Raw genomic sequence first — 11,107 nt, 5'->3', positions numbered from 1 at the left:
AACGGAAAAATCTGATATAGCTAATGAAAATCAACTAACAGGCTTAATTATTATTAATTAGTTATTAGTGAACTTGTAATTACTTAATTGGTTAATTTGTAATTTTTTCAAATAAATTTTACCTCCCTTCCAATAAACAAACATTAAATTTATCAGCTAATGCAGTTTATTTGTGTATCACGTTGACGCGTAAAGACGTGTAAGTGACCTAAAGTAACCTCGACATTACACGCGCCTGATAAACATGACATGCGGTGGACGCGTGATCAGACGCTTTGACCCAGTTTAATACGTTAGATTTTTACGAACGAGTTGAATTAGGTATACGAGTGAGTTTACGTTTATGAACAAGCTATTGCTCTGCATTAATTCTTGCGTACGCACGTTGCTGGCCGCCTGGTTACTAAGCGCTGATAATATCGGCCGTTTTTTGCCCTTGCCGATAATCGGTCGTGCTCTAGTTAGAAGCAGACTAACCAATTTGCCATGCCACCAAAAATGACCTTCTAAATAAAAAAACTCCACCATCACTAACAGCTGCGTCTTCCATCTGATGTCAACGATGACGTTCAAGATGATCCCAGCGGAACCAAAGCTTTGTGGACGAGAGGAATTCTTAACGGAGCAATGCAGAAGGTTGGTATGTCTGTGGTTGCTGTATGGAACACTGCTTCCTAGCTCGACTCTAACATATCTTAGCAGTTCTAGATGTTTGTTTTTTTGGCAAATGTGAAATTTGAGTTAATATATCTGAAATTTGTTAAAGTAATTGTATACATAATACCTGCAATGTAAAATTGGAGTTACTATATCTGAAATTTGCTAAAGTAATTGTATACATTATTTAAACAAATTTAAAATAATAGTTATTATGTTTGAAATCTGCTAAAATAATTGTATTGAAGGGGTTTGTATATTATTAAAACTGAAGTCTTTAGCATTTAGCAAAATTTACTTTGTTGTATTTAATACAGTGTAAGATACATTTCTTAGCAATTTTATAGTTATTTTAATAGCAAATGTAAAATTGGAGTTTTTATGTTTGAAAACTGCTACAATAATTGTTAAAACTTTTGTATGTAATTTAAAACAGAGTTATTTAAAAATGTACTTTTCTTGGTTAAGAGTTATTGATATATCCAAAATCATCATTAATATGCTCTATGTGGGGTGCTATGCTTAACCATGGTGGGGAACAAATATTTAATATATTTGAAATTTGCTAAAGTAATTGTAGTGCTAAAACTCTCGTTTCTGATTAAACACTGAAGTATTCAAAATGTAGGAAGTGTGTCAATAAGTAACTGTATTGGTAAAACTTTCGTATATTATTAGAAACTGAAATACTCGAAATGTAGTAAATGTGCCAATAGTTAATTGTATTGATAAAAAATTTGTTTCTTATTAAAAACTGAAGTATTCAACATGTTGTAAACATGGCTTTTTAATAATCACCTATATAAACCGAAGCATATTTATTTCAATAATTAATTAACTTTGTTGTATTTAACACAGTGTGAGGTGCTATGCATGTACCATGTTGGGGAAACAGTTCTATCACTACAGAAGACCACCCTCATACCTGGAGGTTCAGAATCCCTCGTATACACCACATTATCGGGTAGTATTGGTATGTTGGTGCCATTCACATCACATGAGGTCAGTATAACATTTATGTACACGAGTGTTATATTGTTTAAGTGATATATTTTATTTTTATAAATGAATGGCCTTTTTAATTACTTTTATAAAGGAATGTCAGTCTTTAGTGTCTTTTTAAACAAATATCCCTTTCTTGGTTACTTTTATAAATGAATGTCCCCTTTTTTCTCATTGCGTTACGGGACAACTCCTAGAGTTTAAGTTACAACATAGTTGCAAATTTTCACACACTTTTAACTGCTTCTAAGTTCTATTTTCCAATTTTCCAACCATCATGCTATGGATGTAAACCTACATTTCTATGTGTTTATGAATTGAAAGTAACTATATCTGATCATACACAACTGTATATCCATGACTGAATGGGTTCCACATTCCCTATTTTTTAACTACACAGATTATTAATTATACGTGTTGTATCTGTACATGCAGAACTGCGTATGAATGAATGAATGAATGAATGTAACTTACTTTATCCTCGCGTGGCCGGAAAACGACAGTCGTTATCACACGGGTTTAACACCTCGTGCCAGCTTATGAGTTACCATGTATGTTACTTTGTGGGTGATTATGACTAAAAGGGTTGCCACATTCCTTGTTTTTAACCACAGAGATTATTAATATTTTGTCTGTTTCAGGATCATGATTTCTTCCAGCATTTAGAAATGCACATGAGAAATGAATGTCCACCATTATTGGGGAGAGACCATCTTGCTTATAGATCATATTACTTTCCTGTCAAGGTTTGACTTATTTATGGATACTTTACTGCTTATTGCTTTTTATGCAAATGCAGTCCTAACAAATACGTTATATACGATCTAGTTTTTAAACTAAAAATTTCTGGATATTTTCCCTGCCCAAAGAGTTGTCTTAATGCGATCAGGTGTTTTCTGTGATAATGAATTTTGCTTTTTATGCAAGTATAGCCCCTTACAGATATGTTACATATTGTCTAGTTTTTAAACTAAATTATTTTTGGATATTTTACTGCTTAGAGTGGTCTAAATTCTATCAGGTGTTTTCTGTGAAAATAAAGTTTGTATTTTAGGCAAATACAGTCCTAACACATGTTATAAATAACGGGTTACGTTTATTTCTGGTTCTTTTACTGCTGAGTTGTCTGAATGCCATCAGGTGTTTTCTGCAAGCATAGTTTGCTTTTTATTTAAATGCAGACCATTGCACATTTGTTATACATGATCTAGTTTTTAAATTAGAATATTTCTGCATATTTTACTGCTTAAAGTTGTCTCGATGCTCTCAGGTGTTTTCTGTGAAACATAGTTTGCTTTTTATAGGTTTATTTCTGAATATATTAATGTTTAGAATTGTATGAATGCTGGTGTTTCCTGCGAAATATAGTTTGCTTTTTATGCAAATACACTTCCTTTCACATATGTTACATATTGTCTAGTTTTTAAACTTAATTTATTTCCACACTGTTAACATCTAAAAGTTCTTTTTATAGAATGTTATTGATGGTGATTTGTGTGAACTCTTCAATTCAATGGAGGCTTCAAAACAAAAATCTGTAGCTGAGGAATTAGACAGAGTCCCATCTGAGGTTGGTTTCTTTATTATAAATAATTAAATAAAGTAAACCTATGCATGTAGCTACAAATGTAAAGTTAATAATAGCAATCAAGTGTGATAAGAATTTGTTTTTTGTCAAAATAAAAATAAGAAAAAAATTGTTCCTCATATTTTTTCGGTGTCCAAAAAAAAAAGAAAAAAATTTCTCATATTATTAAATAAAGTAAACCTATGCACGCAGCTACAAATTTGGAGTAAATAATAGCAGCTTTATTACGATGAAAAACGTTATTTTTTCTTTAGGTGTCGAAAAAACTTGAAGACATTCGTACAAGATATGCGTTCTGATTCTTCTGTTGTCATTTAATTTTAAACCAACTTCTCTTTAGTGACCAAACAGTCAATCATGTGATGTCACAATAGTTCAATTCAACTTTTATACAGAACTGCCTTGTCATGAAAAATTGAGTTTTTTAACAAGTTTTTGTGAAATTTCAAAAAATGAAGAACTCTGTAAAAATAAGGTTTATTTAAACATCTTGTATGAATATTAAATGAAACAAGCAAACCTGTTGCTTGCTGGAACTGTCCGTTGTAACCACAACTGGTATTCCGCTGTCTGATAACTCGCATATATTTTCGTGTAAGGGGATTCTCCCTGTATAAACATTATTGTAAGTCGAGAATAAAACATCATTTTTAGAAACTTACCCAATATTTCTGTGATTGTGGCTGTTGCAAACTTTTTTATCTTGCTATCTTGTCCAAAAATAGAGGTTTCATGGCCACACTTGGGACAGCAAAAATGGCTCATGTTTTGAACAACTCCAAACACCTGGAAGATATGGATAAATGAACATTCCATATTATACGTTTTCCAGTCAGTTGATCAGAAATAAGTCAGCATCATGCACTAGATTTTTTAAGCTCGTAGACAGTTGCTCGGTTTCAAGTTAATAAAATCACTTTTATAGTTAGTTCATTAAAAATCGAATAAATGAATGTAACTTTATCCTCATGTGGCCGGAAAACGACAGTCGTTATTATACCATTGGTGTTTTTATACCTCTCGTACTAGTTTACGAGTTGTATATATGTTACTTTGTTGGTTATTATTTTATATTGCGCCAGTCAATTAGAAACTTTCAAATTGTGTAACTTACCGGCACGTTTAATTTCTTAAACATTTCAACCCCTCTTCTAACATCAATCAACGCAATGTCTTGAGGTGTTGTTACAATTACTGAACCTAGAGAACAAAGGTTAAGATTTAAGTCCGTCCAGAAGTTTGTGAGCATGAAGTTAAAATCTGCATGAATTGAGTAATAAGCAGCTGTAGGACCTACTTATTATTATTTTACAAAATTTTAATTGTAGAAAGACAATTAGTATTTCGTTACTTCTGCTACCAGACTTAATGTAAACTAACATTTTTTTGGCTCATTTGGTATATATATTGTATATAAAATATTAGGTTGTGTCCAGCATTTGGCGAGACTTGACCAGGGTTTGAGGCAAAGGCAACAAGCGCATGATAATATTGAAATAAAGTTATTGTTGCGTAAAACTAAATAAAGTCATGCCGAATAGCAGACAAAACATTAGAATAAATATAATGTTTTTTATATACCAGATGACTGACAAATGATTGCTTTACAAGTAAAATTATTTAGTTATTCAGAAAGAGTTGTATAAAGTTAGATTATATATTTGCTGTTTACCTGATACTGGCACATTCTGCACAATTGAAAGTTGGACATCTCCTGTTCCTGGTGGCAAATCTACAACTAATAAATCGAGTTCACCCCAATCTACCTGTTTGTTAATAAATAGTAGTATTAATAAAAAGCAAATATGAGGATAGGGATGCACAATTTCCAATACGTGAGATTCGAATCTAATAACGGGATTCGATATTCTGTTTATTGACATCATAATACGTCATCTCTAAAGGTACTTTATAAATTTTGTTATATTAATAATTGCCAAAAAAATTATTATGTATTTGTGAGACTATCTATGTTTCGCAACGCTGTTCTTAACAGTTGTTTTTTGATATTGTAAAATAATTAAAAATATATTCAAATTCTAGATTCGAACCTTCCATAGAAGTTGTTGAACTGCTTGCATGACCATTAGTCCCCTCCATACAACAGGTGCACCTTCTTTTATGAGAAAACCCATGGACATGCTGGGACACATATTTGAAGCAATTTAGTTTTGAATAATTCTATACAGTAGTGTTATTACTTTATTTAATAGAACACAATCAGTAGATATTTTTCTAGTAGCGTCATTTTTATGCAAAATAATTACAGTTTGGATCTAGGCATATTTTTTTGGGCACAAAAAACGTTTGTCAAAGAACATGGATGACTTTGTCAAAGAACGTGGATGAAAACACAATAGAAATATCTAAAGTATTATTAACTTACCATTTTATGCCATAGTTTTCATGTGGAATCATCATGTTTTCTGTAAGTTTGTGCCACATGTTATAAATAGAATATATATTGCTCTAATGAGTAAACTGACATTAAAACCTTTAGTAATATCTGGTTTTCCATGTAATCCCATTAGCTTTGGTATAGATGGTCCGAATACATCTGCATCTAGTAGACCAACCGATTTCTGTTGGGGGAAAGGAATTATTTGAAAAAAATGATTTAATAATACGAATAACAGTAATGTTTCTTTGTTTAAAACAGAAGAAGTTATTTATGTTTTGTATTGCATGCTTTTAATGAATGACAATTGTCAACCTATAGGGGTCACTGTCTTGGAGCAATTGGCGACAGGCCTAAAGACACATACGCACACAAAGGTGGCATTGTTAAGCCTTGCACACATAACCTTTAAGCTAGATAAAGTTGGGCGAACAACTGTACCAGGGCGCCAGATTTATGTTGTTGGTTAATATATAAACAAACAAACAAAACAACAATCATTTATTCAAGTTAAAATATAAAATATTTTGTGCCTCATTATTTCCTTTTTTCTATGATTCATTGAATGATATTTAATAGTAATAATTCTGAATCAATATGTAACACCCAGTAGTCTTAGTTTGAACATAACTTGGTTAATTCTTTTATCCCTAGTGCCATATTGACAGCCACAGTTGACTTGCCCACTCCGCCTTTACCAGAAGATACCAACAATATTTTATCAACTCCTGGTATGGCCTTCTGTTTGGGTAAGCTTCTTTCCATTAGTTTCTTCTGTTTGTTGGTAACTCTCTATTGTGGTTCAAATATATGCTTATTTATTTACAAAATAATATATATATATGTATATTAAGTTAAAAAAATGTTAAAATTATTGACATATTTCATTTGTATTCTTGTAGCATGAAGTAGGGTGGAGGAATATGGGACACCTTTTCAATCTATTTTCTCGTTTCATTTGGTGGTAACTGGTAAACAAAGAACATTCAAAGAATTATAAAACCGTATTCTCACGACTTCCAAAGGCCGTTGTTAATTGTTTAAAACATGATCAGAATATATGAATATTGGGAGCTAAAGGTGTCCTATCTTCCCCCACCTTACAGTAACTATTTTGAAAGGTTTACACAGAAGGTACATCAGTTTACTAACTTCGTCACTAAATGAGTGGCTTGGTATGGTTCTTGAGGCATATTTAAGTTCAGGACAATGAGTTTGAATCTTCGCAACTGCATTACCTACTAGTTTAAACATTTTGCAGTGTTTAAAACATTCTATGATTTATTTGATACCAGGAAAAGTAGGTAATGTAGTTACTGGAAAAATCTGACAAAGTTAAAGTACTAAAAGCATAAAAATATTCCAAACAACTCACAGTATACTGGTTTATTGCAAACATTTGTTTTGTTTTACAATAACAACAAACATTGTACAAACCACAACAAAGACTTTGGTAAACATCAGCAGACCAGCTTAAAAACATGATATCGCTGTTATTTTATATTGAATGAATGAATATAACTTACTTCGTCCTCGCGTAGCCAGAAAACGACAGTCCTTATAACAGAGGTGTTTATACACCTCATGCCAGCTTACAAGTTACCGAGCATGTTACTTTGTGGGTGATTATGTTTTTTGGATTTTTGTTATTATGTTTAGCTGATAATTTTGACAACCCATTAATGACCACTGGATTGAAGCAATTGCCCAAGGACACATATGCCCACAATGGTAGCAGCGACGAGCCTTGAACCCATTAAACCCAATAAATAAGCAAATGACACGTTTAGAAAAGTTTTAATCTTCTTTATTGCGTTCTTCCTTTTCTGTTTTATCAGCGGCATTTTTATTCTTTAAACTAAATGTTTTGAGATGCTTCAAATCAATGTTAGTCATTTTTGCCACGTGCAAAATTGTCTTTATTAGACCGCCGCCACCATTTGTGTTCACAGGGGTGGGCACGGTAGACACAGGTGGAGCCGGCTTTTTCTTGGAGTTGTCTTTTTTCAGCATTTTTCTCGCTTTAGACTTCAGTATTTTTTGAGCCTCTGGGTGATTTTTTAGAACCCCATTCAGGTCATTTTTGTACAAAATAAATAAAGTTGTGTAACCTGGACTGTAAATATTGGCAGTGCGACGGTTACCCCCTCCAACGGCCAACAAACTTATCTCACCAAAAGCAGTCCCAGGATGTAAGGAAGCAAAGACCACAGAAGATGTATCTCCTACCACCTGTACCATGCCATTTGTTATAATGTACATTTCCCTTCCAACTTCACCCTTCTTGCACACATAGTCACCTGGCAAGTAGAGGATTGGTTTCAAATGAAGCAACAGATCATACAGAAGTTGTTTATCACATTCTTTAAATATCTCAACTTTACTGAGTACATCCATATGAACATTGATGGCCAAATCTGTGTGCATTTTATCTGGCATTTGTTTGAGCAAGGCAGTTTCATCCAAAATCCTCTGGGTGTTCCATGTATATTCAAACCAGAGCCTCACTTTGTTTTGAATTCTCACAGGAATATGATTTTTCTGCATATAATCTATTGTTGAATTTTTCTGTGACCTGTAAGTTTCTTGTTCAGCTGTGGCAGAATGCACTGAATCGCGAACCTGACCAATCACAATTGAGAAAATAAACAACCCGGCAAAATAATTGAATATTTGAACAAGATATTCAATTGTTGTCACAGGTTCTGGTACGTTGCCGATAGTAACCGTTGTCATAAACGCCCAAAAATAGCAGCGGACATAAGCGTTTCCTTCCAACAAGTAACCCCATTCACTTTTAAAATCACTGAGGTACGACAACCAGTAGTAGAAGCAGGCATCCAGGTGGATTACATACAGAAGGTAGCAAGTGGTTCTTGCAATACGATAAACATACGCTCGTTTCAGCAACATTTCAAACCGGTTGTTGAATTCAAAATATGAGTTGGTTCTCACAAGTCGATTTATTCTAAAAGCAGGTTTCACACCAAAAGCAATGTACAGCAGGTCAGTTGGCAACATTGCGACGACATCTTTTTTAAAACGTTCGCTTTTTAAATACTCCTTTTTCGTTAGTATAGGGTCTTCTTGCATTACACCCCCTAGAATATACTGTCGCCGAATTTGAAACAGAAATACATCCACAATATACGTCATATCGGCCAAATAATCCACTGTCATCCATACGGAAATATTGCTGCTGGTTTGGAAAGGAAAGCAAGTGCGTAGTGGGATGCAGATTGCATTATAAACCAATGATAATGAAGCAAGAAATTGCCAAAACAAATATAACATATCAGTTTCTGGATTAATAGTCTTGGGGAATCTGTATCCACGAATTTGTTTGAACAAACTCTGCTCAACTTCATGTTGAAACATGGTATCATCCTGTTTATGAGCACGAACATCTTCCGACTTTGTTTCTTCATCTGAACTGCTGTCACCATGTTCAAACAAGTGCTGGTGCATACTGTGTGCACGTGCTTCGCAAACTCGATGCCATTTTTCAAAACTGCTTTGCACAGTTGGAGATATACGTAATTCTCCATCTTCATCCATGGTTTCAAATTCTAAAAATAAAAATGCATGATTAAACATTTTCTTAAAAGTAAATTTAAATAAATTATTTATATTTTAATACTGGACTCTAGACACAGACAGCTTATTACATCGTACTTCTTGGTGAATTTGATAATAAACTGCCATGTTGTATTATGGTATGCCCGACTGACAAATGTATTATGTCAGTTTCCAATACATTCTTTTCTACACATATATACCATTCTTCTATAAAAACAACCTCAACCATACCTTTAATAACGTATAATGACTCCTCCTCACTGTTGTTGCATTTATGTGCAATGCCATATGTTTAATCCATGCACAACCACTGCACTTGAAGGGGGATTTAAAGATTAATCTGGCATTTCCACTAATCTGCTTTCTTCTCTTTCTAAAATCTGACCATGATCAGTGAACTGGCTTGAACAGGAAACTAACATATCGTGTTGATGTATGGCCCACATACAAGCTGACACATATATCTATATCAAACACGCAAATTAAAAACAATACGCAAATTCGCTATTACTTTTTTTGTAAAAGCACGTGTTGTGTTTTTGGGCGAAAGCGTGTGTTGTATTACGCTTGTGTTCATACACTTAACAACAATTTGGCAATGGTCATATTTATACCACATGTGTGCAAAAGGCATGCCCCTGGTAAGCTGGTTTACATTTATTTTGCATGACAACGAAATATGCTAAACATAAAAGGGGGCGTGGCAAACGGCAACGGTGCACAAAAAAGGTGGTGCATAGTTACGAACAGAAATTCTTAGCAACCAATTTCCCGCAAAATCGAAAAATTTTGCGGCAAACTCGTTGTCAAGAGATACGTTGCATACTGGATTGTCATTGGTTAAAAATATGCAGGAAAAATGTTTCCTTGGTATTATGATTGTTACGTCACAATCCAGAAAAAAAAATCCGGCAATATATATACGCTGCGATCGGAAATTTTTCCATAGCTTGTACACATTTCGAAGTTAACAGACAGTTATTATCCAACTTGTTGGTGATTACTCTCTATATTGCGACTTGAAGCTATTTTCATTGCGACTTCAACTATTGATTTCAATTGTTCGAAGCTTGTAACGACATTTTGCAAATTTTTGCTACTCACTCGATTTAAGGTAAGCTCGTATTTTATAATTGTAAATTATGCTTGGTCTGTCATTTATGTATTCACTTTACAGTTTCATAGTCTCATTTAAAGACCTGCCTCCCCTTTCGTACGCTGTGAATGATTTATATTAATCTGCATCACATTTAATTGGGATGAATTTTAACAACATGTGTCTGCGTGAACTTTCCAAAGTTTCTTGCTGTGGCGGGGAAAGCCCTAAGCTGTTACCTCGCGTCTCGTCTGTTGACGCGCGAAAAATTTAGACTTTCGCAATATTTGCATAAAATAACTATATATTCAACACTACCTTGACATTAAATACACTGTGTAGTTCGCATTGCAATGTAAACAATGTTTTCTGCGCCATTTGTTCTAACGAAAATACGTGTTTTTATTTAGATTTGAAAAATGAGTTTTCCACGAAACGGAGGAAGCTCATTCCCACCGCTGAAGGGACAACAGGTATGGTTAAATCACTTTCCATATATTTGTCATGCTAAATGTTCTTGAATTAACCTTGTATGTATTTCCAGCCTCGTGAAAACGGAGGTAGTTCCTTCCCGCCACTACAACCAAGGGGCATGCCGGTATGTGATTTGCCTTGTTTTTAAATAAATCTAAATTTTTTTACCTGGCACATAGCAGGGCCGCTATGTCTACAATATTTAGTTTACTATGTCCGCTATGTCTACTATGGACGTAGCAGACATAGTAAATGTTGTGGACATAGTGGACATACTGAATATTGTGTACATAGCGGACATTCACTAATTAAA

At 33.8% G+C, this 11,107-nt stretch overlaps 4 protein-coding genes across 12 annotated transcripts in view; 2 read left to right on the top strand and 2 right to left on the bottom strand.

Annotated features, from left to right (window-relative positions):
- The window catches only part of LOC100178056 (splicing factor 3B subunit 3), a 22,250-nt gene extending 18,337 nt beyond the window's left edge, over nucleotides 1-3,913 (top strand). For both annotated transcript variants that reach the window (XM_018816019.2, XM_009863783.3), the window contains exons 22-26: nucleotides 538-636; nucleotides 1,516-1,659; nucleotides 2,301-2,405; nucleotides 3,134-3,229; nucleotides 3,502-3,913. In XM_018816019.2, coding sequence (XP_018671564.1) covers nucleotides 538-636; nucleotides 1,516-1,659; nucleotides 2,301-2,405; nucleotides 3,134-3,229; nucleotides 3,502-3,546 — 489 coding nt within the window. In that variant the 3' untranslated portion in view covers nucleotides 3,547-3,913. The remainder of the gene's footprint in view (nucleotides 1-537; nucleotides 637-1,515; nucleotides 1,660-2,300; nucleotides 2,406-3,133; nucleotides 3,230-3,501) is intronic.
- LOC100181220 (iron-sulfur protein NUBPL) lies at nucleotides 3,447-6,904 on the bottom strand. Of its 2 annotated transcripts, XM_009863792.3 has the most exons (10): nucleotides 6,798-6,904; nucleotides 6,276-6,437; nucleotides 5,742-5,829; nucleotides 5,634-5,673; nucleotides 5,299-5,389; nucleotides 4,920-5,013; nucleotides 4,362-4,447; nucleotides 3,910-4,033; nucleotides 3,768-3,856; nucleotides 3,447-3,709 (listed from the first exon to the last, which is right to left on the bottom strand). In XM_009863792.3, the coding sequence occupies exons 1-10, from the start codon at nucleotides 6,897-6,899 to the stop codon at nucleotides 3,653-3,655; spliced, it is 933 nt and encodes a 310-aa protein (XP_009862094.2). In that variant the 5' UTR covers nucleotides 6,900-6,904; the 3' UTR covers nucleotides 3,447-3,652. The 2 variants fall into 2 exon arrangements, with proteins under 2 accessions (XP_009862094.2, XP_009862092.2); XM_009863790.3 differs by having other exon boundaries at nucleotides 3,768-4,033.
- A 126-nt stretch (nucleotides 6,905-7,030) lies between these two features.
- LOC100180426 (cyclic nucleotide-gated cation channel beta-1-like) lies at nucleotides 7,031-9,626 on the bottom strand. The gene is made up of 2 exons (XM_002125522.4): nucleotides 9,456-9,626; nucleotides 7,031-9,214 (listed from the first exon to the last, which is right to left on the bottom strand). The coding sequence occupies exon 2, from the start codon at nucleotides 9,201-9,203 to the stop codon at nucleotides 7,443-7,445; it is 1,761 nt and encodes a 586-aa protein (XP_002125558.1). The 5' UTR covers nucleotides 9,204-9,214; nucleotides 9,456-9,626; the 3' UTR covers nucleotides 7,031-7,442.
- A 556-nt stretch (nucleotides 9,627-10,182) lies between these two features.
- Nucleotides 10,183-11,107, top strand: part of LOC104266787 (titin-like) — a 37,319-nt gene continuing 36,394 nt past the window's right edge. For all 7 annotated transcript variants that reach the window (XM_026838915.1, XM_026838914.1, XM_026838916.1 and 4 more), the window contains exons 1-3: nucleotides 10,183-10,338; nucleotides 10,731-10,793; nucleotides 10,865-10,918. In XM_026838915.1, coding sequence (XP_026694716.1) covers nucleotides 10,740-10,793; nucleotides 10,865-10,918 — 108 coding nt within the window. In that variant the 5' untranslated portion in view covers nucleotides 10,183-10,338; nucleotides 10,731-10,739. The remainder of the gene's footprint in view (nucleotides 10,339-10,730; nucleotides 10,794-10,864; nucleotides 10,919-11,107) is intronic.

Source organism: Ciona intestinalis, unplaced genomic scaffold (assembly GCF_000224145.3).
Source record: "Ciona intestinalis unplaced genomic scaffold, KH HT000125.1, whole genome shotgun sequence".
NCBI lineage: Eukaryota > Metazoa > Chordata > Ascidiacea > Phlebobranchia > Cionidae > Ciona > Ciona intestinalis.
This window is presented reverse-complemented; position numbering and strand designations above follow the sequence as displayed.

What these genes read in the sequence shown, in the direction of transcription:
- LOC100181220 (XM_009863790.3), bottom strand. Translation starts at nt 6,899, where the DNA reads ATGTTTAAACTAGTAGGTAATGCAGTTGCGAAGATTCAAACTCATTGT. An exon ending in GCCACTCATTTAGTGACGAA is followed by an intron (nt 6,438 to 6,797) that starts GTTAGTAAACTG and finishes GAACCACAATAG; the next exon opens with AGAGTTACCAACAAACAGAA. An exon ending in TTCAACAACTTCTATGGAAG is followed by an intron (nt 5,014 to 5,298) that starts GTTCGAATCTAG and finishes ATTAACAAACAG; the next exon opens with GTAGATTGGGGTGAACTCGA.
- LOC100180426 (XM_002125522.4), bottom strand. Translation starts at nt 9,203, where the DNA reads ATGGATGAAGATGGAGAATTACGTATATCTCCAACTGTGCAAAGCAGT.